Source organism: Calonectris borealis, chromosome 7 (assembly GCF_964195595.1).
Source record: "Calonectris borealis chromosome 7, bCalBor7.hap1.2, whole genome shotgun sequence".
Taxonomy (NCBI): Eukaryota; Metazoa; Chordata; class Aves; order Procellariiformes; family Procellariidae; genus Calonectris; species Calonectris borealis.
Window position 1 is genome coordinate 3,512,822 of NC_134318.1, and position 24,416 is coordinate 3,537,237.

General features: G+C 41.1%; 1 protein-coding gene across 2 annotated transcripts in view; it reads left to right on the plus strand.

Annotated features, from left to right (window-relative positions):
• The window catches only part of PRKG1 (protein kinase cGMP-dependent 1), a 513,502-nt gene that overhangs the window by 182,021 nt on the left and 307,065 nt on the right, over positions 1 to 24,416 (plus strand). For both annotated transcript variants that reach the window (XM_075154073.1, XM_075154072.1), the window contains exon 3: positions 11,606 to 11,719. In XM_075154073.1, coding sequence (XP_075010174.1) covers positions 11,606 to 11,719 — 114 coding nt within the window. The remainder of the gene's footprint in view (positions 1 to 11,605; positions 11,720 to 24,416) is intronic.

The following is a 24,416-nucleotide window of genomic DNA, read 5'->3' on the forward strand; positions in this document are numbered from 1 at the left end:
TTCCTTTGAATTGCTTTGGGCAGATCTTTCGTTCTGTTAGACAGTCTCCAGCATGACTTTTCTGTTTGCTGCTTTATTTGTGCATGTCCGCAGGCTACATTGCCGTGTGGTGTTGTCCAAGACGGGCTGACCTTTGGGACAGCTTTGATTGCTTCCCAAGTTCTCTTCCAACAACCACCTCAATACGTCTTTACCTGGGCTGTTTTGTCTCTGCCCTGCCATGCTTGTATGTCTCTCATTGCTCTGCATACGTACTCCCCGCTCTGCTGGGTATGCCTTGTGCCCTTTATGCTTTGCTTCACTTTCCTGCCTTCCTCTCATCTAGGTTTTAGTTCCTACCTTTAAAGCCCAGAGGAAGTTTCTTTACGCTTTTTTCAGAGGCTCTCAATCCTCCAAGCTCCTCTCTGCCCCTAGGCTGCTGTTAACAGATTTTTGGCGATCACCTTCTTTATTTCCATTCCCTGTTCTTCAAAACGTTTCTGCAGACCAGGTAGAAACTCGGATGCAGATCTGCTCTTCTCTCCAGTAATCCTTCCTCTAGAGTAAGTCTTGGTTTAAATCCAAGAAGGGTTACTGTTACTCACTGCTTTGGGTCTCTGCGATTGTACATGTTGATTCACAGTTTCAAGTCCAGTTTCGAAACCATTTCTTAAAAGAAAACATTAAAAAAGAGTCATAGCGTGTCATTTTTGAAAAGGCACTACAAAACTCCCCCCATGTAACCAGCGATGTGAGGTGGGGCAGAGTGGGTTGGTAGATACTTACGGGTTTTTGGATATCTCTTGTGGACATCTCAGCCTGGGTTTCTGCTGATGTCGGAAAGGCTGGTGTCTGCCCCATCTGCCTAACTCCCCCAAATAAATCTTGGCACTGGAAATCCCCCCAAACAAGGTTATCTGGTCAGGGAGCCCAGCAGCTCCCTCTTCTCCAGTGCCCCAGAGCAGTTGGCGAGGAGGCTGTCCCAGTGGTCCATCAGATTCAAACTGTATCTCCAAGAGTGTTTTATAGGAGGCGAAATAAGTTCGTTCGACTGAAAAAGGGTTTACTGGAACATACGAAGGAACTTGTCGCAGTTTCACCAGTTATGCCAGCAGGTTTGAGAGTCACCAGTTATGCCAGCAGGTTTGAGGTTTGAGAGTCTTGCTTCATTTACTTTCCTCTCTTTAGATTTTATCTAACAAGCAAAAAGAGGTAAAACCTTACTTCAGGGCTTTTTGTAAGTATGTTACAGGTGAGGCTCCACAGTGTTATTAATCTCAAGACTGACCAGGTATTGAACATCATCAAGCCTTGCTTTCAGATCCCTGTCATTTGCAAAACTTTAAAAGGTTGAGCTTTAAACTTCTGCTGCAGATGCCAGCTCAGAATGAAATAGTTCTGGAAAATGTCGCCAGAAGTTGTTTAGTCTTTTCCAGGGAGATGTCTAAGGAAAAATCACATTTTTCTTCATATTCAAAACACTCGCAACAATTTGCAACGTTGCCATGTTTTGGAATACGATTTAAAATATGGCAAAATGTGCAAATTTTTTTTTTTCCTCTCCCCCTGTTACAGTTCTTCTGTCAAAACGTAGCCAAATTTGGGTAATGGATAAACCTATCAGGGCTTACAGTTACCACATGCGTATGAGCTTAGAAGCAGCATGGGCTCAGGGCAAGCTCTGGCTCGGTGAGGATGGGGGATGCTGAGGAAGGGATACTGGTATGGGGTGGGACACAGACCAAAGGGACTAAAACTGTTCTTTGCAGCTGGCTGGGAAAGCGATGGAAACTGGGACAGGGAAGGAAGCAGCCTCCTGTTGGTAGGAGCCGCTGGGCTAGCTCCGCTGGCAAGGTTTGGTTATAAAAAGCCTACTGTTGCTGATGACTAGGTGTAATGCCGCATCGCCTTTTTGTAACTTGATAACCATTGACCTTGTGGTATTAATGACATCCCGTTAAAGGAGATTACAGGTGCGCATCTCTGGACTTTGAAAGAGCAGACTGGAAATCCCTCCTACTCTACAGCTCCAGAGTAAGCAAGGAGTGTAAGAGCATCGCTTCAGCTTTAACCCCTAGTTTTCTTATTTCTCCTCTTTCCCCCCACCTGCAGATGTATTACTTTCTTCACATGGCGTGTGTTTGTGAGTAATCCATGGAGCTGTGAATAATGAAGCAGGCTGTTGTCAGTAAAACCCTGGAGAAAATGAGTTTTCCAGAGAAGGAGACATTGGATAGCAGGCAAAGCCAAAGCAAAACACTGCTTAAAGCTGCTGGCTACTTTCAGGGACAACTTGTTTCCATTTTGCATCTGCCACAGGTGAATGCCAGTAAGGCTGAGGCCAGCTGACGGTAAAAAGTTTGGATTTAATAAAGTTCCCCATTTTCTGAGCTGAAACTATGATTTGCCGATGTGCTGAATATTTGAAAGCTATATTTAAAGTTGGTTGAGTTGAGCTTTCAGAATACAAAGTGTATGTGGTAAGTATTGTTAAAATAAATTAAATTCAAAATTGAGTCTTTCCTATTGGACACTCCAAAGTGGGTGCTTTTGATCTTAATGCCCTTGTCGCTGTGTGATGGGATAACTCCTGCTTCATCTCAGGCATGACTTTTGAAATATATTCAGTATTGTTCAGGAAAATCTACAGACCCATAATGATACTTCCTAAAGAAAACTAATCACAAATAATCATTATTCTGCCTTCAGAGCAGGGCTTGAATAACATCCAATAAATAAAGCTGCAGTCCAAGTGTAAAACAGCACAGATGAAATAAAATACTGAGTAGTCGTTCATGAATTCTGCACTGAAACAAGTGGTAATCCCCCTCCCACCCCTCCTATCGTTTTGGAGTTGCGTGATGAAATCTGTATCCTAATGAACATGAGAGCTCACGCTGAGCTCACGCTGAACTCCCCTTTGTTATTTTCCTAACTTCTGCAATATAAAGTGTTTTTATTTTTAAACTTTGCATGGAAGTGTAATGAACAATTACAGTACTCCTGGGAGAACTTGCCTTTTTTTCCTAAGGGTCTAGGATCTCAAAAGGGACCAATAATGTGAATAATTATAAAACTGATTACTCTTATCCGTGTCTCAAAGGCATTGCTAGGATATACAGTTGAAAATAAAGAATTAGGCCTTCCAGATATCTCCTGTTTATACCCAGGAGGAAAAACAGAGAAATACAAGCTAGAAATGTCGCTGCTCCATTCCTGCTGTTAAAGGCTTTACTGGAAGACAGAAGAAAGTGTGTGTTATTGAAACCTCATCCTGTATAGAAATGCACTTTGGAATTCTTAGATATCCTCTTAGATATTCTTGTATCTTTAAATAAGAAACTAAGGGGCTGGTTTTGGCTTGTGAGTCATGGAAGACTTTGACTTGAAATAGCGAGTGGATTTCCACCCATGCCTCTAAGCCAGGAGGAGAAAGGGGGAGCCAGCAACGCACCGCAAGAATTTTGCTCATTATATAAATTACACGCAGGCTGACAGATTCCTCAAGTCAACTTTAATCTGTTTTCTTCTGTGCCCGGAAAGAGAAAATGACCATTTAATTATTGGGAGAAAAAAATATCCTACTAATTGAGAGTGTCACATTAGTGCAATTTAGTTTATAGTTCAATTTATTTGAGGAACATGGATGCAGTTGAGCCAAAGATGTTATTTAATGTTTAATTGGATGGACTCAGAGTGACAAAGCACCGAATGTCCTCATCAAAACAAAAACGGTCTGTGTGCTTTCCTGGTGGTGTTATATAGAACAAGTGCATGCAGTTTTTGCAAAATTGATCTTGCTTTGCTCATTCGTGCTTCAATGATCTGTATTTTTACTTTTCTATGCTTACAATGACCTGTATTTAACTTTGCATCCTGGGGAAGTTATACAATAACTTGTCAGAGCAATAACTTGTCAGAGCAAATGCTTATAAGAGCATTTCCCAGGGGTCGACTATTTCCCAGGAACTGTTTCCGTCACTTCCTGCAACGCAGCCTCAAGCTGTGAAGCGTGCCCACTGACACCCGTGGTTTTTCCATTGCATCGCCTGAGCACGGGATAGCGATGCTGCGATCTGGGCGGACACCGCAAACATGGGGCTGGGGAGGGAGACAAGCCGGGAGCAATTCAATGTCGGCCTAGTTTAAGAAGGGCTTTTAATAAAAAAAAAAAACCATGGATTTACTTTTAATATTGTTAATATTCATCATTAGGAAATATAATACTCTACAGCCACCACAGTTAAGACATACAGTGGCTTGGGCACAACCCCATGAATAATGCAGACTGTTATTGGTCTGTGTTTTGAAACAAACAAAAATATTAACACATCTTAATCGGACTGGCTCTGTCAACTAGCCACTTAGCAATTAAAGTTTTAATTGCTCCACAATTAAATTTGCAACTACAATGTAATTAGCATGCAGAGTTTAATTTGCAAAAGTGTGGCTCTGGCCGAGAGTCCCAGGGCTCGGGGAACGTGTGGTGGGGACCAGGGCAGTAAGGGAAGCCATTTCCTCTTGGATCTCGTAGGAGAAGCTTCATTTCCCGAAGTCTCGGTGCATCTCTCTGAAATCTTGCAAACCGACTCCGGTTTTCAAGCTGTCTTGAGTTACAACCAAAAGCCGCATGTATAAAACTGCAAAACTGGCTGTTTCAGAGCTTTCACGGAGCTGCCCTTGGCGGCAGAGTGCAAGATCGTCCTGGTGATTCGAGGCTGCTATTTTTATAACACTCCCTTTTTTCGAAGCAGTGCTTTACTGGTAGCAGCTTGGGCTTACTTGTAGCTGCCTGAGAGAGCATCGTGCTTACCACAAGGCTTCTGTTCGTTGTTTGGAGGAGTTGCATCTGTTGGAGTTGAACAGTGCATTTAAGCACGAGTAATAGTGCAAACAATGTTCCTCGAACATATTAGGAGGCAGCGAGAATGGATGAATTTAGCTGCATCTACCACAAATAATTTTCTGTTTCCTCAGCTAATTTACAAGCTGCTGAGAAAAGTTGCGAGTTCTGGTTGAGAAGTGAAAGAATGGATGGGAAAGAGGGCAAAGCGTTTGGCAATGCGGAAATTTTACGGCTAGGTGAATGGCATTTACATAAAAATCTGTGTGAAGGAATGAGGATAAGAGCTTTAGCTCTTGTTCAGGAGGATCACTGGGAAAAAATAAACGAGGATAAAAGAGGGAGGTTGCTGGTCTTTGAATCCAAGGAATGAGGGTAGAAAATTTCCAGCATAAAAATTTCTTTTGCCAAAGGTGGGACGTGATTCAAATAACAGAGCCTGGAAAAAGAAGCAAAGAGCCTCCCATATAATTGAGACTTCTGAGCGTCTGCCAAACCCAAAATATTTTGCATTATGCATGGTTAAACTGATTTCTGGCAGCTATTTCTGTTGGGAGCAGGCTGGTGGCTTCTGGAGGTATTGTTCTGTTCTGTATCCTCACACTGGTCACCTTCTCATGTTCATTGTCAGAGAGCCAAATGGATGGCACCCTTTGAGCTAGAGGATTGATTCATAAAACTTACCTTGCTGAAAGCGTGTGTCATATCACTGACGTGATATGGCAAAGGCCCATTTCACTGCTTGCAGGACCATTAATTAAGTGACTCACCGGTCAGATGATATCAGGGCCTATTTTGTCCATGTGGGGATGGAGAAGAATAGGGACTTGAGAGGAATCCAAAGTATAGCCACCAAAATACAGCTGCCAGCCTTTACTCTTGGTAAGTCCTCCATGCTCGTGAAGACACAGAAATTTTTATTTTATGCTCTGTCTGTATGAAAAATAACTTGTGTTGTCCTCCATCAATATGGAATAGTTTCTTACGGCTGCCATAAAAATGCATAGCTTGGATGCAAGCTAAAGCTCCACAAAATCAGCTCAGCTATAAATTAAATATCAATGTTGACTTCAATAATGCTCAATATTTTGGCAGAAACACAGCATTTTCTAATTTTTTCTTCTTGCCTTGAGTAGAGCATCACTTGCATTATTTAGTATTTGTTTTACGGAGATGTCAAAGGAAGTTGCGAATTTATCTCCATTAATTGATCAATATTGTATTGCATTTCTTTTGGTTTCTTTATCTGGTTGAAACATCAAAGAAATTTATTTCCTACATGGAAAACTGCACTGCGTAGACTGCCAGCTAGGAAAAGCTGGGTAAATGGGTAAAATTCCTTCTGTTTATAGCTGTGTTAGACCCTTTATTTCCATGAGAGGTGAATTTGGCTCACGGTCTGGGGAGTTTATTGTTAGGTGTTTAATGTTCCAGATTGCTTAATTGCACAACAGGAGAATGGGAGGCTTTCTCCAGTACAATAAATTGTAGTTAAACAGCACATTTCTGACCAAACCATACTGAAAGAGAAGCAGCCTATCCGTATCTCTTCTCTTGCTGTAGTGTCAAAGATCGAATACCTTCGCCTTCCAATTCCAGCCTTCCTCAGGCTACTGTCCTGTTCAATCTTTCTCTTATGTACTTCAGAAAAAATAGATCTATTTTCTCCTGCAGCAGCTGAGTCTGTCTAATGAAGTCTCTCACGGACTGTTTTGTGGCTTGGTAGAAGAATGCAGCTGTCTGAGGAGGACCGGGGAGCTGCTCGGCTCTGGCATCAGAAGCATCGCAGAGCTTTGGAAACGGGGAGAAGGAGCAGCAGAGGTGGGCTCGGAGCCATAATACACCCTCAGCCTTTTAGCTGGGGGTAATGGACCTAGGCAAAGGTTACTCAAGTGGCTTCTTGTGCTCTGGCCACCTCTCGAACCGGTCGGTTCGTTCCTAAAGATCTCGTAAGAGACTGTATTTGGCTGTGTCCAGAGGTTGCAAAGCTTGAGATCAAAGGAGCAGCCCATCCTTGCAGGGAAGCCCGCAAGGACAACCCCACAGCACCCTGTTAAAAACCAGGAGGGGCAGTGGGAAAAGGCGGTGTACTTTAACCTGGTTACTTTAACCTGGTTACTTTAACCTGGTTACTTTAACCTGGTTACTTTAACCTGGTTACTTTAACCTGCATTACGTGTGGTACAGAGGTGGACCAGGCTGCAGTGGGCTTTGTGCCCTGGGCTTAGCGCGAGGCAGAAACAGTGTCATCGTGAGCCGTTATTTGCAATAGTAACGCATGCCCAGTGCCAAGGGACTGCCTTTTGGTAGCGAGAAGGTCACTTGGGGCTAACCAAGAGCTGTTTTGTACCTGAGCAGAGAGCTGCCACTCGGTCGCAAGGTGGGAATGTAAAATACAGTCTCGCTAAGGCATTTCTTGTGTTCCTATGAGTGAAGCCTTTCCTTCAGAGAACGCTGTGGGTCTAGAGGAGGAGATTCATAGATGCTTTGCAGGAACAGAGGCTGCTTTCATGTTCAAACTGATTTAGGGAGGCTTTTCTGAAACAATGTAATTTCTGTCATTGTCATATTCTTGCATTCCTTCTGATTGTTTCAAGTAGAAGCAGGAGAAATTTTATAATAGCTATTTCATCTGCGTGTAATAACTTTATATTCAAATTTGCAAAACAAGAAACAGGCGCTGGAATCAAAACACCACTTCATTAGCAGAACTGGTAGAAAATGCTTTTAAATGCCTGCATATGAAATTCATACTCATTAACTTTCAAAAAAGCAAGTTTTAGTTTTGTTTTGACAAACAAGGCCTGTGCATCATGTCGTGTTACATATTTCTGGAAGAATTGGGTTTTGTAGCAAGAAATGCACCCGCAGTCTTGTCTGTCTTCTCCGCAATCTATGCTTCAAACAAATTTATTAGGAACAAAACTAGTTTGAATGCAAATGTTAAATGAGCATTTAAATAATTCTTGGTTTTTTATAAACAAAGCACTTTACTCTTAACTCCTTAGCTATCTGAGTTATTGGTAACCGCCTCCAAATTTGAGCAGTTCTCATATCGAAAATCCTTATTGAATTCATCAAAACAAATGCTTGTTGTCTTTTTTTTTCTGACTAATATCCAAACCCTACACTATCTTGGGTCATGAGAAATTTTAACTATAATCTTTTGCTTAATGTCAATGGCTTTTTGGGCTTGCCGTGAAACAGAATCTATATTGAATTTGAGCAATTTGTGCTTGCCCTGGGTTTTCTGAAGCTTACGGTTTTCTGCTCAACTCTATAGCTGCTGCTTGAAACTCAAAGGGGGCAGTGGGTGGGATAACTACATACAAATCTAAGTAACTTCTGCCTTTTGGAAGTCGACCCCCTCCTCTGTAAGTGAAATTAGTTTGCTTTGGTTTTGTTTTTGTAGAACGTCATCTTACGTATTCTTGCTCGTATCCGTAATATTGTGCTGGGAAATCTTCTCCATACTTTCAAAATTAGTATTTTAATTTCATCACCAATATGCTTCTTGCATACTGGGGGAAATGGTTGATGCAGTAAAAGGGTCATGAAGACTGTAGTAAAATTAATCTGTACCATATTGTGCTTTCCATCTCAAATCTCGAAGTCCTTTCCCATAATCAGGCAGGAATTTGTCATCAAGGTACAGCAGTGAGAGCTCAATTTTCTACATGTGAAAAATAAGCTGTAAATTGATGGGAGCTGAGCTAATACTTCTGTGTATTACTCAAGTGAGCTCTTTCTAACCCCAGGGCGGTCCTTTCCAGCATTGTCGCTCCCTCACGGGGATTTTCATCTCTTCTTCCTCTCAACCCTTGGAGAGCATCTATGGATGATGAAGCATTGACTTGTAATTGTGCATGATCATGAGTGAACCACATAATTTTTTAATACAGTGAGAAATGCTTCCCCCCCAAAAAACCCACTGAGCCGTAAGAATCAGAACTCAGCTTCTTATTTTTAAGGCCTTATAAGAAAATGAATGGGGTATGGGCATATATGTAGCTTTCTTACAAAGATGAATGATCAGCATGGCTTGCTTTGGGAAGCAACAGATGACATCTTGAGCAGTGGGACAGATCTCAAAATGCTTTTGGATAATGTGATCTATTTGTGCATTTACTGCTCAGATTTGGCTGTCTTTTCTCTGGAACCAGTTACCACTCCAGGAGCTAAAAGTGAGGTAAACTCATTCCCTTTGTGGATATTTGTTGTAGAGCTTTTTGCAGAAATATCCCCATTTCAGCTCTGCTGAAACTCAGTTCTATTAAAAAAAAAAAAAGTATTCTTCAAAATCATTTAGGAGTCTCTGAAGTGTGTGAGGCACCATTAAAGGTTGATTTTGCTCATTCTTGAGATAAATATCTGTTTTTGTGCTTCATATTAGATTGATACTTAAAATGAACAAATGAATCAAACATTTATAAAAAAATAACGGTAAAAATAAATTTACTTTTAAAGGGAAGTTAGCCTATACAGGGAATGGAATTGGGGTCTATTTGAAGCTAACAATAAATCAGCAACCTCAGAATTTAATTCTCGGGGTTATTTATTAGCCCCGAAGCATTATATTGCATATTTTAGTATTTCTGTGATTGCTTTACTGTGTGAATAGAGGTGAGTGCATTCTTGGCAGACCTTTAATAGGTGCTAACTCTGCAGTATGAACGGCTAGTATCAATACTCAACGTGACGGATGCCATATCCTTATGCTTCATTTGCCTTCACACGTTGCCATCCTATGTATTTCTCCCTGCCATGATGGGAGCTGGTGAACTGCCACCATGACTGCCAGCCCACCGCGACTGGCCAGCATCTCCCAAAGGAAATGGCATTTTCTCCTCCTTATATAACTGCGTGTGTATCCACACACACACATATATATATATGTACTTATGTAAGTAATCAATCATAAGTATATTTGCTGCTTTACTAGTGATAATTTTAGAGACTTGCTCTTAATATTGAAATAGATACTTGCTTTCTGTTAGTAATTTCATAGTAGCATTATATACATATACTTGCTTATTAGTAATAACTTGTAATAAAGAAATTTTAATAAACAAACGCCCTCCAAACTCCCTGTGCTTCTGTATTACAGAATACACTGCTGCAGGCCAGGTAACCTTTAGGTTATGATATTTATGAAACAGTAACTTTGTTTCATAAATAACAACAGTTTTTTAAAATTTAATTTTTTTAATCAGCAATAGATCTTGATCTGTTGCACCAGACAGTGTAAGACCCCTCTCCCTCCAAAATACCTCGTGCCCTTTAAAAGCACCCTTTAAAGTTTGCCCTGCCTTAATAGGACACCTTCTTCCATTCACCTCTACATACCATTACTGTCTTTCTTTATTCTGCTGTGGAAATATTTGAAGTTTTCTGCTCAATTTGAATTACCTTATTATGTGTCTAGTAGGGGTATGGTGTCTAAACTTGTTTCAGAGTCCTCAAAGTGTGCTTTTTCTCGTTGGTGTGGTGTTTTGTAGAGTAGCATGGCTAGGCTGGAGTCAATCTTGCTTTGAGGGGTATTGTGGGTGTAGTGGTGTAGATTTACACACAGATATGTAGGGCCGACAGGACTGTATTTTAGAGCATATATATTATGTAGGAGAGGTTTCTTTTTGTGGTGGTGGTCTTGCTTGGTGGTAAGTACCTTTAGATTCCCTCTGCAGGAGATAGGGTTGTATAATCTCTTATCAAATTAATTGGAGTTACCTGTTTTTGCAAGCATTCGAGGCCCAGTTTGGTATCTAACATAGAAATGCAGATAGCCGTTTACGGGTGAGAGCCCGTAAACACTGACCTTCCCTCTTGCCACGTATAGACCCTCAGAGAGCAAGCCAGTGATGCACCGGGGGCTGGTGTAGCCGGATCCCTTAACAATCTGCTTTCCAATTTGGGCTGAGAGGAGGCTTTTTAGTGACTGATAACATTTGAAATTCTCACTTTTCTGTCTTGCACTCTATTTGTTACAGCCTAAACGGTGGTCGTAGGTGCGATAACCCCACGTTCCCCCCATGCGTGTACTCTGTTTCTCGTCGTTGGCATCATTTGTGCGTGCGCAAGGCCGTGGGGCCATCTTCGCTTCCTTCCCTGCCTCTGGCTCTTGTTCCTCAGATCTCCTTTGAAACCCCCAGATAGGCCCTCAGCTGCTTTCTTTCCATTCAACCTTTGCTTTTAAATCCCCCTCACATGTCTCCTCTCAGCACGGTATTGGTAAGCAGATAAAGCAGACTTGCTCTTGTAAGATGAAATGTTCAAAAAGGAAAGGTACGGTGAGACGGGAATTAAGTAATGGCCACAGGTCAAAGTAATTCTCCTTTTGATAATAGCTGTGTTATTCATGGATGAGTGTTCTCAGGGATTAGTTTCTCAGTGAAAATGAGCAAAATTACTCCATGGTTTTCATGTATGTGTTAAAGACCTAAATATTTTCCTTTTTTAACACAAAAATTGGAGAAAGTTTCACCTGAAAGTGTAATACATGAAAGAAAGTTCACATTGAGCTTAGTGTATTAGTATTTCCTGACTGTAGAGATACTCCACTAAGAAAACTCAAGCATTGAAAGTTTATATATGCAATGGTTGTTTTTGACCTTTTTCTGAGTTTATGCCCTCTCCTTCATAATACATTTAATTGGTTTTCAAGTTTAGGACTCCGGGTGTTTTTATCCACAGCGTAATGGAATACATTTTAAAACTTAAGTCTGAAAGAACTTAATTTCCCTTTTAACATGGTCTTTTGTTTTGTTTTTTTTTTCTTTCTCACAGATGGGAAGGTTGAAGTGACAAAAGAAGGCGTGAAGCTGTGCACCATGGGACCTGGCAAAGTCTTTGGGGAGTTAGCCATCCTCTACAATTGCACCCGAACAGCAACTGTCAAAAGTAAGATCATTTTTGAACTTGGATGTTGAATGACTTGGGATTTCATTGGGAAGTAGGATTCTTCTCATCTCTCCTTTGGAGATAGCCTCTGTTATATGTTCCACTTTCTTAATTAATTAAACTCTTTAGGGCACGGATTATAGTATTGAATTTAGCCACTGTGAGCGGGAAGAAGATGCAAAAGAAGTGCTTCACCAGATTCTTTCGCTCAGGTTTGTTCACGTAAGGAAACTCCTATGTTAAAAGAGCACGGCTGATGCTACCTTATGCAGAGGAGCCTGTAGCTAATACCATAGCTTTCCTTACGATTCCTGATGAATCTCATGATATATATAGCTGTTGCTTAGAAGAGCATATCTGACCCTTGTAAGTGTAGGCCTTCAAGGGAAACTCGGTAAGTTAAGCGTATGTATTTTTTCAGGACAAGTCATTGTTTTCCCCCTAAACTGACTCAACAAAATCAGGAAAAAAAACCTGGATGGCACTGATGCTCTGCTCTGAATCTTCAGCGCTTCTCCTGTGATCTGGTTTCTTTTATGAATGTTCTGGGCAAAAGCCTGAGTTGCACAATAAGTAGAGGAAAAATCACATTCCTATGTACAACATAAATGTGTTTTCACTTAAATTCAGGTTAATCATTGAGATTTGGGATATGTGATACCACAGTCGTCCTTGATCTTGAGGATGAAAGTTTATGGTGACATCTTAAGCAGAGAGGTTTTATAGGAGATGATAAATAGTTCTGTGGTTTAAAGATGCTGTAGGGGAGAAGTTAGAAGGGTACAGATGGGATAGAGTAATACAAAGACAAACAAGTGGTACCAAAATAATGAGGCCTGTGAGTTCCCATTCAGACGAAAGCCTTGTGCAAATACCTAATTTTGCTTCAAAAAGAGAGAGAAAAGACAACAAATGGGCAGAAATGACAAAACGGGAAAAGATAACTAGATTTTTTTTGTGAAGAACATGCTGTTCTCCATAATTCTAAAGAACTTGACTGATGAACTCTATTTTCACCTGCACAAACCTTGCCTTTTTACAAGTACTGTTAATTGCAGGTAAACCTTCAGCTATGATATAGTCAGTTCATCAGTGGCACAGTTTATGCTTCAGGGTAATCCAAATGATTAGCAAATGCTTTGGAGTAATCCCAAATGATGTAGCAAATGTGCATATTGCACAAGTCATGGCTAGCTCGATGGGGACGGGGACAGCCCCGGACCCAGAGACCTCCAGGCTACTTCAGTGTGTTGGGCTGCTCTTCCACGAGCTGCTTTATCTCCTTGCCCCCAGTCCACCAAGGAACCAAGGGGAACATGGGTGCAAAGGGGAAGTGGGTGTTGATCCACCCTCTCCTCCCCATACCTTCCTGTCCCCTTCATGCGTTATCCATGTACAGCCTGTTTTTCTGTCCAATTAAAGGTTTGGGGGATTGATGATGGTGATGAATTTAGTTAAGCTGCAGGCTTATGTGATAAATACAGTTACAGAAACTTGGAAAGGGCGGAGAAAGAGGGGAGATGGTCGAATCCTAGAAAAGGAAACGCAAGGATGGTTACTGTTTAGTTCCCCTTAGAAATGCAGAGCTAAAAGGCATCTGATCCTCTAGTACCACGAGCACTACATCATATAATCCTGCATGCTCACGCTGTTCCTGTGTCCATTTTCAACCTGTTTGTACAAGTGACTCCAACAGGAAATAATCCTGCCAGCAGTTTTTACTACCAGTTTTGCTATTACTCACTTTTTTCATGTACTAAGTCTCCTCTCTTGAGCAAACTTCCAGGTTGCCACTTGGCACTTAGTTTTATCGAATCCTTTTTTCCTGGTTAAATTGGGGGCAGTAGTAAGGTTACTACTATAACTGTCCTCAGAGAGATCTTTCTTCAAGACAGAGCTGTCTGCATTTGTAGTTACAGTCTGTTCCTTTCCTACCGGCATCATAAAATTATGATAATTATGCACCTTCTTCTGCCGGCAGCTGTCGGGCATGTAACCTCATTTCCAACGCCAGCAAGTGACTTTTAGGTATTTTCTCTCTCATTATTGCACAAATAAGTAGCAGTTGTGATTGTAATCGGCTTTATATCCTTTCAAGTGCGGTGGCACAAAAGGTCACAGCTTGACTTTGGGGAACCGTTGCAGCTAGACTTAACTGAACAGGGATCTTGGAGGTGTGCGGATCAATTTGGGGCATACTATTGACTTAAATTGTTGCTACTGCTGCTAACAAACAACTTCAAGTGTCTGTTTTTTCTTTTGTCTAAATGATAAATAAATGTCATAAATCTCTAGAAAAGTGAGCGCCAGTAAATATTCCATTAAGTCTGATCATAACTTTGATCATTACAAGGTTTATTTCAGGAGAAATGAACAATTGATGATTGTAATGAAAATAGACACCCAGTCAACATTGATGCTGGAGATGGTGAAGAAGTGTCATCATCCAACTTTCATTTAGAGAAACACTTTCAGTCAGGGCTTCCCAATTTTCAGGAGATAGATTTCCATTACCTCCAGAGTGTCAGAAGTGTTTTTTGATGTGCCTGCTAGTACCTTAAGTACTTTAAGGACTTTAAGTATTTCTTTTTGAAAAATGAAGTTGCAGCAAAGACTGAACGAAGGATGCATTATGGTAGTGTGAAGCTCAACACTACCTTTGGGCCATAATGATGTGTCAGCTGTGTTGACATCTCTTGCTGTAACTCGTTTGTATGTGTACTCTTGCTTTGGCTTTATAAATAATAAAGGTTTTGGCGTCATTACTTACTGTATTAGTCTATGCGGGCTCTTCAGCTGGTGCTCGCGCTGTAGGAGTTTGCAAACTTAAAGGGATAAATCACTGTAGGAAGGACTGTCTTTTAAAAATAATTTAGAAGACTTTTAAAGTTTAGTTATTCTGATCCGACTCCTTCTGGTTCATTATGACCTCTTTAATAAGACAACTCAGGTCTTTTGAAAGCCTGCCCCAAGAGAATTATTATAATATTTTTAAAATTTTGTTACAGTCTTAAGTAAAAACGGAACGGGGTCTAACCAGGGCCTGGGAAGAAAGAGCGACCAAACCCTTGGGTGTTCAAAAGCACTGAGGAAGGTAGGGCCACATCTCATGACATCCATCTTTAAGGGATCTTTAAGGGCCCCATCTTTAAGATAACTGCTTACAATTTTTTGACATCCGATTTTTTTTTTTTTTTTTTTTTTTAATTCTGAAGCTTTTGCTTTACATTTCCAGATATTACAGAAAGAATAGTCATTGGTTTTTCTGGTGGAGACTGTTCAGTCTGACGTTCCAAGTGCGTCACTTTTTTGGCTTTCTGAAGCGCTGGTGTTCAGAGATCGGTTTCATTACATAGCTGCTGATTTGGATTTAGCTATATAATTTTTTCCTCTATCAGTATTCATTATCCAGAGTTCTCAAGTGCCTAAATGCAAAACTTGATGCTACTTGCAATTTTAAAGCAGAATCACAGACTTTCCTCCCTGATTCCAACAAATAATTAAATTCAGTGCATTAGAATAAGGAAAGAAAACTCCACTCATTATGGATAAATTATCTCACAGCTAAAATAATGTCTCTGATCCCCTGGGAGAGTTGTATTCTCCAAATACACCTGTTTACCCATATATCTCAAATTACTATTGTTGCCTCTGAGGAAGCTAGTTGAGCATCTTAAAATAGTAAAGGCGGTAAGCTGTGTTTTCAGATCATGCAGAAATAACATTGTTGACTCAGCGTGTGATCCGAATATTAAAAATATGCTGGGTTTTGTTGTTGTTTTTGTTTACCTCTGCTCTGGCTGACTACTTTGTCCCTGTAACACGCTGCCGCTTATATAGGTTAATAACAGGCTGAATGCTGGCGGGTCTGAAATCTCTGCCTTGGTCGCCTGTTAGCACCAAGGCAGACGTCGGTGCGCGGGTAACTTGCTGCGGTTGGGAGCCTCTGCCCTTCTCTCCCCATCCGCGGGTGTAGCATTAGTGTGAGTGTCCAGTGATGGTAAAGGAGGCTGGACAAGAGGTGTGCAGATGCACCTTGACTCTACCCAAGCCACCCGGCTCAATATTAGACTCGGTTAATTAGGCATCTTTCCTGAACACCACGGATTTTGTCTTGCTCATTGCCAAGCAAACAGGATTTCCAACTGTGTTACCACAGGAGTCTGAAAGAAGCAAAAATGTATTAAAATTCAAATGTGGTTTTGTTTGTTAGTAACATGGGTGGTAGAAGGAACTATGACATGACAGAAAAAGAACAAAAAAGACCCCAAAAAACCCCAGTTGAATTCGGGTGGTATATAAAACTTTGTAATTCTTCATTTGATAACACAGGAGATCTTTGTAGTAAGTGGAAATTTATCTGCTGTTAATATTGTGCAGTAGTTTTCATTCCTCTTACAGAATAATCTGATGAGCAGAATTAAGCTGTATTTTTGCAGGCAGTTTTGGGGAGCACTGATTTTGTGAAAGGAGTGGATTCTTCATGCACTAAGGATATTATAGTTGTTTGAGAGGTGGCCTTAGCATCTGAAATTATATTCTCTCAGGGGCAAAATTTGAATAAAAACTTCCCACAAATACATCTTGATGCAAGGCTGCTGGTTTCAGTAGAGTTATACTCAACGCCAGTCCATGTTTTTAGGAAAACAATATCAGCGAAAAAAAGAAAGCACAAGCTGGAGTTGTTAGACACTGAATTATGTAAATCTTTTTCCTGGTGAAACTAAAGGTGTCTCCTCAAAAGCCAGCACAAGAGTTTCTCAAGCTTCTCCGCTTATCAGTAGCGCTAACTGTACAAAACGCAGTGCCACGCAGTGTGATTAAGGCAGTATTTTATCAATTTGTTGCCAAGCTTGGATGAGTTTGGATTTTCAACCACCTTTGTTTTTTTAATGGAGTCCTGTGGAAATACTTCCCTAGCTTGCTAGCTGCAGCCCCAGAAATTACCCTAACTTTACAAGGGGCTTGATAGCATGGATAATTTGCAAGGTAAAATAAGGTAACAGTCAGTTGCCAGTTAAAACTGCAGAGACTCATTAAAAGCCTTTGAGAAGGATGTTGCATTCATATGTTCTCTTCTAACAATTATGAGCGCTCGTGTAAAGTTTGCTCAGATCTTCTTAGAACAATCACGTATGTCGGAAAGAAGACTTTAGATACTCAGCTATTTGATTAAAACCGTTCTGATATTACTTATAGATAAGAAACCAGGGTTGGACAAGCCAGAGATGATCAGGTCGCAGATCAGTCTGGTGTGCTTGGTAGGGGATAAATGGATATATCCTTGGAGAAAGTAATTTAAAACCTCCCTTGCACTGCCTGTATCTTTCTCTGACCTCTATGGTTTTTGCCAGGTAATGTGACAAAGTGGAATTGGATTATTCCTCCAAGGGAAAGACAACAAGAGAAAATGATGTTGAGGGCAATGGACAAGACGTAGCAGAACTTTTTTTCCCTTCTTGTTCAGTAGGCAGGAGCATCTTCAGTATGACATTTCTGTGGCTCAGGAGGTAAAAGCGTAGGGAGGTCCTGACCATGCAGCACAGGGCAGTGAAATTTTAGCTGAGAGATGGTCTAATCAAAGAGAGAATAGTCTGAGGTGGGAAGAGCAAAATGAAAAATTCATACAGCACCTGGGTTCGTTGTGTACCTGAAATGTCAACAGGCTTGTTAGACTCAATGGCAGAAATAAGAGCTAGTTATGGAAACAGGGCAAAAAAGAGGAAATATGGACTGATTTGTCTTGGGGTGTATTGATACTTACTGGCTTATTAGTTATTTTTAAAGAGCAAGGAGTACAGTGGCATGGTGTAGACAGGAATGACCAACCAGGAGAAGTTTCAGTCCAAGGTCGGGCATGCTGTGTCCTGCCTGGTGGCATGTAGGAGAGCATCCAGCTGACACAACCCTGGTGTGAAACGGGTTGTTGTCGTTCTTCTCTACACATACACCTTTTCTGAGTGAATATAAGAAGGTCCAGAAGCCGGGCTATGTACTTGATGGACAAATTCTGGTACAGTTCAAGGCATTTCAGGTGCTGCAGCTTGCTGTTGACTGTAGAAACCAGCCAAGGCAACTTGTTCCTTTGAACTGTGCTTTTAATATGGGAAATTGAAATAAAATGATCAAGAGAAAATCAGTTTGGATTTGGTTTTGGTTGTCATTAAGTATCAAGTCAGTGCTTAAACTGGTTTCCTTCCAATACAGTGATCTTTTTTTTTTTTTTCCTTCTCTTGGTGCAGTTCTGGTGCCTCAAGATTCAAGTCACCGCATCAATTACGAGTGCTGTGGCAGCGCTAACATTTCCAAAGGGTAGCAGCTGACCGTCTGTACAAAAGCTTTAGGGTTATTGCTTATCCTGACCTTTGTTTTGATGACTTACTTTCAATCATGTGAACTTCTGCTGGTTTCTGGCAGCGCAGCAAAGCTAAGCAAAATACTGCAAGCAAGGTACAGTCAAATATAATTGGCAGGGGAAAGAGACGTGTTTTCTAATGATGAGTGAGAATGATGCTGATGGTCTTTTATAGAGAAAGCTGATTCAGGGAGCGATGAGGCTGTGGAGGAGCAGATATGGGGCTACTTGTTGATGGTCTGTTTGTCAGCAGCACTTTGCTGCTTTGCATTTTGAAGAGCTCCCAACCTTGCAGAACTGCGTTGCATATACTTTGTTTCTCCTATTTCTGCATGTGACCTCCCCCCCCGCCCCCCAAACTATGTACATACTGGCTTTTGAATATTATTTCAGGATTTTTTGGACAGGAGGGTTTGATCCTTACTGCTTCAGGAGTTTGAGGAACCTTATCCATTGAAACCTCTCTGTGACTCAGGCTTTCACCACTGAGAAGCCTTTAGTCCAGAAAGCTACCAGTCCTTTCTGGGAAATAGATGCTTTCTGCTATCCATTACATTTTCTGCCCCTGGTAACACAGGTAGTGTCTTATTCTGACTTAAACGCTATGACCCAAAATTTGGAAGTTTCATTCTTTGTTCTTTTTTTCCCCCTTTCAGTGTTTCTAACATAAAAGTCTGAAAGAAAAGAAAGTCCCATATAGCCAGTTCCTAAGAATCATGAGACTGAAATAAAAAATAACTTCTTTATAAGGAAGGTGCAAGCTCTGGCAACATATTTGATTCTCTGAAGAAATGCTTTATCTTTCCCATTTTATTGGATCAGCGTATTAATTTCAAGGCTACTGTGTTTCAGTTCCTGGGGTAGTAGGAGCACCTGCAATTTGAGCTGAAACAGAAGTGAGGGATGGGTGCTGCTGCTATGTGGCTCTGCTGGGTTATAAAGCACCGGCCCTGCCTCCAGGAATTGTCAGTGTGGATTTTTCTTTCTTTGATTTGAGCTGTTATTAAAGGCAAGAAATCCCTAGCGCTTGCTTGCTGCTTCCTTAAATGCTGTTTAGTTGGGGTGTTTGTGTTGCCTTTGTTCTTGAGAAAATCTGCCTTGTCTCTCAAGGTCTTTAATTAGTGCTTTTAATTAAAATAAACTTTGTTTCTTTTCTCCTTTTCTTTGGGTTTTGTTTGTTTTGTTATTGCCTGCCTTTGGCATCTCCAGCATTTTGCCCGTCTTTTCAGGATGGAAAGTGTTGTGGTTTAGGGTTTTTTTCTTACATCTTTCTCTGTGGCTCATTTGACTGGAATTGTTTGTTTTTCTTCTTTTACTTTTTTTTTTTTTAAACTGAATGTTTATCTTTTTTTTCCCCCCCCTATAAAACTTATTCTAGACTAGTTTTGTCACAGTGCTTACCCAGTACGCGGAGTTTTCCCCTTGGTCCCTGTAGTTGGTTTAATATTGCTATTACCTTTATTGGCTCAGCTGCAGATGCGTTGGAGGAGAGACATCGATGTGAGTTGTCTTTCCTAGCAGTGCTCATTAGATCAGAGAGACAGAAAGTGGTGATGACTTCTGGAGCCAGCTGAGCCATTTTGCTCAATGAAGACACTAGAATTTGTCTTGGAGGCAGGAATAGAAGCAAAATGCTGAAGCATGGTTGATGCTTTGCATTGGGAATATATGAAACATAACATTCCTGTAAAATCAAAGAGAAACTTTTTCAGTACAGTATTTTGGTGTGCATGCCAGTGTGTTGGAAAGAGGGCAGGAAACAAATGCAGCAGCATTCCATGAATCTCTTAGTTTTCCTCTCCTTATTTAGATTATTTCCTAGTTAATTGTAAAATAGCTTGAAGGTTTTAGTCTTGGATTACTCGTTTTCTGTAACTCTTTCTTCAGCACCTACTTTTAAGCTTTAGAAAAGGTAGTATAAAACAGTGCCTGGAAAACTTACAAATCAATTTACGTTAAGAGACACCATTAGGGATGAGACTTGAAAAATTTTTTAAGTGAATTTACAAAATGGAGGAAAGAGAAAACTTGAACGCTATTTTTCTTTTATAATGAGGTTGAATACTTGGAGAAATAAAGGTCTGTAAAACTACTCAGCCGGGTAAAGTTCTTGAAGAGCGTTCATCACACCTGCTGGCAAGAGCAGCTCCGGTAACACCTGGAGGTTTAGGCACCATGTAGCAGACCAGTCTTAAAATTCCACATGGTGAAGCTGGAGCGGAGGGAGCGATTCAGCCCAAATGTAGGTGTGTGCTGCCAGGTAGCCTGGCTGCCCTCTGGAAAGCCATGAGTCCCCGGTAGACCCTGAGCCGTATCTGTTCGTCCCTGGATGATGTCTGGGGTAGACTGCAGATCTACAAAAAGCTGTGAATAGCTGCATTCAGGTCACTGAATATCGTCTCGCGGTCTGGGATCATATCCTGCATATAACATGTTCCTGTTGCAGAGAATAACTTTCCTCTCCTTCAGATACATAAAATTATTTGGTACTCAATTATATGAAATAATTTTGTTAGAGGAAAAAGCTTTCAGTGTAAGTCCATGTTTAAAATCTTAATAGACCTGTTTGCCAGGGCTCAGAATGATGTATTTGTTGTGTCTGATACAGAACTGTGATCATCATGCAGCGGAAATGAAGCACTTGAGTTGTTTTTAAATACTCCTGAAAATAATTTTGTTGATATTTTTCATGTTGTTTTAATTGCAGAGTTGAATAATCTGAGAAACCATCACAGTTAAACACATTTATAAGTAGATTATGACTTTCTCCGTGCAACCCTTGAAGAAGTAGTTAATATTAACAGCAGCTGTAAAATAATTACTTCACAAGAGCTTCCTTTTCACCCCCTTTTATGCACGTCTCCGAAACCGTTACTGATGCATGAAATATGGCTAGAGCAGTGTTGCTAAATGAGAGGACTGAACTTTGCTAATGATAGTAAACCTTTGCTTTGAGCAGAGTTTGATAAACAAGGGAATGCAATAGTACTATTTGCCATTTCTATTAATTTATGGGCTCAACAATACAGGGTCTTTTCTCAGAATAAAACGCAACAGACTTTACAGGGTGTGGTTTTGACTCGCCAATATACCAAAGTTGTTTCTTCTAGACTATTGCCTGGTACTAATTGTGGAACTAAAAGCTGCTTGGTACTAAGACAGACACAGAAATGATCGGTTTGTGTTTCAGAGTCAAAGCAAGCATCCCCTTTTGTTCTGTAAAGCCACTCTAGAAGATATGTGATGAAATGAAATCACCCCATGCTGCCTTTCCTGGTGTCCATGAAAACTCAGTTTTTAAAGATATTTTTACCCTTCATGTTTCAGGGTTTCTTTGAGTTACAGTGGACTAATTTTAAAGATTTGATTATACCTCTCTGTATTGGAGGAGTTGTGCTTCCCTATATTTGAAGTCCTTCACTTTCAATAAACTTCCATTAAGGTGATCTTAAAACAAAATCTCCCAACAATAAGCTCAAATATGTAACTAGTCAGTAAATGTTACCGTCATTTGTGTTGCTTTCAGCAAAGCTGTTGCACCATCATCTCCACTGACTAATGTGTTTGGTCCCTTTGGACCGTGCGGATCCTGCTGCCTCCGCCGTCTCTGGTCACAACGGGCTTCAGATCTTCCCGACCCACAAGGAAGAGTATTTTTTCAAATGTTAAACCTATCTGCTGCAAGTTTAATTGATTTTTTTTTTTTTTTTTAAATTATTATTTTTCCCCTCCCCCCCATTTGTAGTATTGTGGGGTTTGGTGAGAACAGTTCTGCATTCATTTTATTCGCCGCCTTGATGACACCACGCTTTCTCCTCTCCAGATTGCAGATTGCCAACCTGTTCAGCCTCCCCTTTTAAAGCAGCTGCTTCATCCCAGGAAACGTTGTTACCTCCTTTGGAATTTCTGAAGTCTCACTGGGTCCTCTTGGGGGTGGGGAGAACAAACTGGCTCATCGCGTGGGGGATGTGGGAGTGCCAAGGGGTTACTTAGCAGCAGGTGATACCCTCAGGCTTGTTTGTTGTATGACGTTCAATATCCGCATCAGATTTTGGTGTCTGGTCTTGTTTCAGAAAACACGAACATTGTTAAAAACCTAGCTGTGGAAATAAACGGAGAGGTTTTCCTTTCTAGACTGTTGAAGGAAACAGGCTGAAAGCTGGAGCAGGGTCTGCGTGGGTGGGAGCTGCGCAGCAGGGAGGGGACAGGGATGAGCCTGGTGGCGGGGCGCGTGCCGGGGCGCTGTGCCTGTGCGTGGCTCCGCAGTCGGCGAGGCTGCACCCCTGGTTCCAGCAGAGGATTTGTGCCTGGAGCGCAGCTGCTCCTACCAGCATGCTTTTCTGTTGGGAGTTTCTGATGGCCAGGTTGGACTTTGAAAATCTAAGGAACATCTAACGCTGTCATTTATAACCTTAACATTACAAATAGGGTATCCAGAATTTCTTAGCATATAACATTTTTTCAAATTTTACATTGTAGTTCTGTGAACTTGCGTTTGGACTTACCGGCTATTAGTTCTCTAAAAAAAAAAAAAAAAATTAATTGCACTATTCCCATTGTGCTTTCCAAATATCAGCAAGAAAGAAAAAAGGAGTGGATTGGAAGGATTTTTTTTTTTATTCCTGTATTGACTTTTTTCCCCTGCTCCAACAAATAAGAAATCAACAAAGAGTGATTGTGTCTGCTGTGTTTTGGTATCTTTTAAATTATGAACTCGTTCTCCCTTATTTAGTCTTTAAAATTTGCCCCTGAATGGTTTATGATGAATTCTTTAGCTTCTGTAGGATTTCTGACTCTCTAATGAAAGTAACTGTAGAAGCATGCACAGTTTCCTACATTTTGTCCATGTTAGAAGCTAAGGAGATATTCTAGCATCAGGCTGCCTCAGGGTGGGCTATCTATTACTATAGTTTACACAAGAAAAATTACAAATACAAATATGGAAGGTTCTAGGGCCGTTACAAAGGCGAGCAATACCCCCTGTACAGCGCTTGCTCCTTGGGTAATGATGCCCTCAGCTTCTGGATATGAGCAGTTCTTTTTTCCCTGGGTGTTTGCAGGAAAGCAGTTTGTCTCCATAGACAATTAGCTTGAAACCTACTTTCATGCTTCTCTGGAAAGCTATTTAGCAGTAAGTTTTTCTTCTCCCTTCCCCTTGCACATGATCCTCCCTCTCTGGCTCTACTTTTGAGTCTTGAACTGAGACGGTTCGTCCCTTTGAAAGGATATTCTCCTTCCCGGGGCAGTGCCTCCGCAAAGCAGCATTAACATGCAGCACAACATGAGTAGTAAGATTTATTCTCCGCGTGGTTAAAGGTCATTGATAGATCTCCACAGATGTTTAAAGAGCATGTGAAGGATGCCCAAAGTGCTTTTGTTGACAGATTGGCACTGTTTGTTGTCCTATATTGTTTTATAGCAAGCAAAACGGAGACCGGGAACATGTCCAGTTTCAGTCTGGAGATCCAGAGCAGCGCTCCTGCTTTTAGTGCCTGTGCAATGAAGAAATACGTGTGCAAACACTGAAACTAAAAGTATTCTTCTCTTAAATACTCCCCAAGTATAATGCTACTTATTATTGCCTTATTTTTAATGCTTTTTTAGCTATCGCATGGCTCAAAATAAGGTAGGGTACCCCTATAACAGTGTTGGATCAGTGGAGGGCATCTTCCCGTTGTATTTGTGGACATCCCTGGAGGAGCGGAGCTCTTGGCAGCAGGAGGGGGACAGCGGGGAAACAGGGGAGAAGAGCAGACAGCGTGTGTGGGATTATGCAAGAGGGGATGGAGAGCGGCTTTTGTGGGAAATCAGGAGGGACTGTGGAGTTTGTTGTGACTGACAAAGCTGCTGGAAGTTGCTGATGGGAAGTAGGTGGCTCTTTCTGAAAGCGGTCCCCACTCTTATTTTTGTTGCATGGGTATTTTCAGAGGAAGAGGTGTTGATGTAGCAGATGGGGATGCCGTGTGCTGTATTACATAGTGTTTGAGGTTATATTTAATATATGGAAAAACAAAATAGAGATGGAAGAAAACACGTCTATCTACTACACTGCCAACTCTGCTAGTAAATTTTTTTCCCCCACTGTTCACCATCTGTGATTGCTGATTTACCTTTAGGAATTGTGAATTCCTTCGAGCAGGGTCGGTGTCCTCCTATATGTTACCACGCTTGTTTTTGGGGCTGACACCCAACTTCTCAGTATTTCCCAAAATAATCAGCTGGGCCAGCGGCAAATTATTTGCCACCTCCTATTCAAGGAATATAAACTCCACAAAACTGAATTCTTGAACCAGTACTAATAAACAGGTAAGAACAGCTGCAAATCTTTTTTTGTTTTTTTCT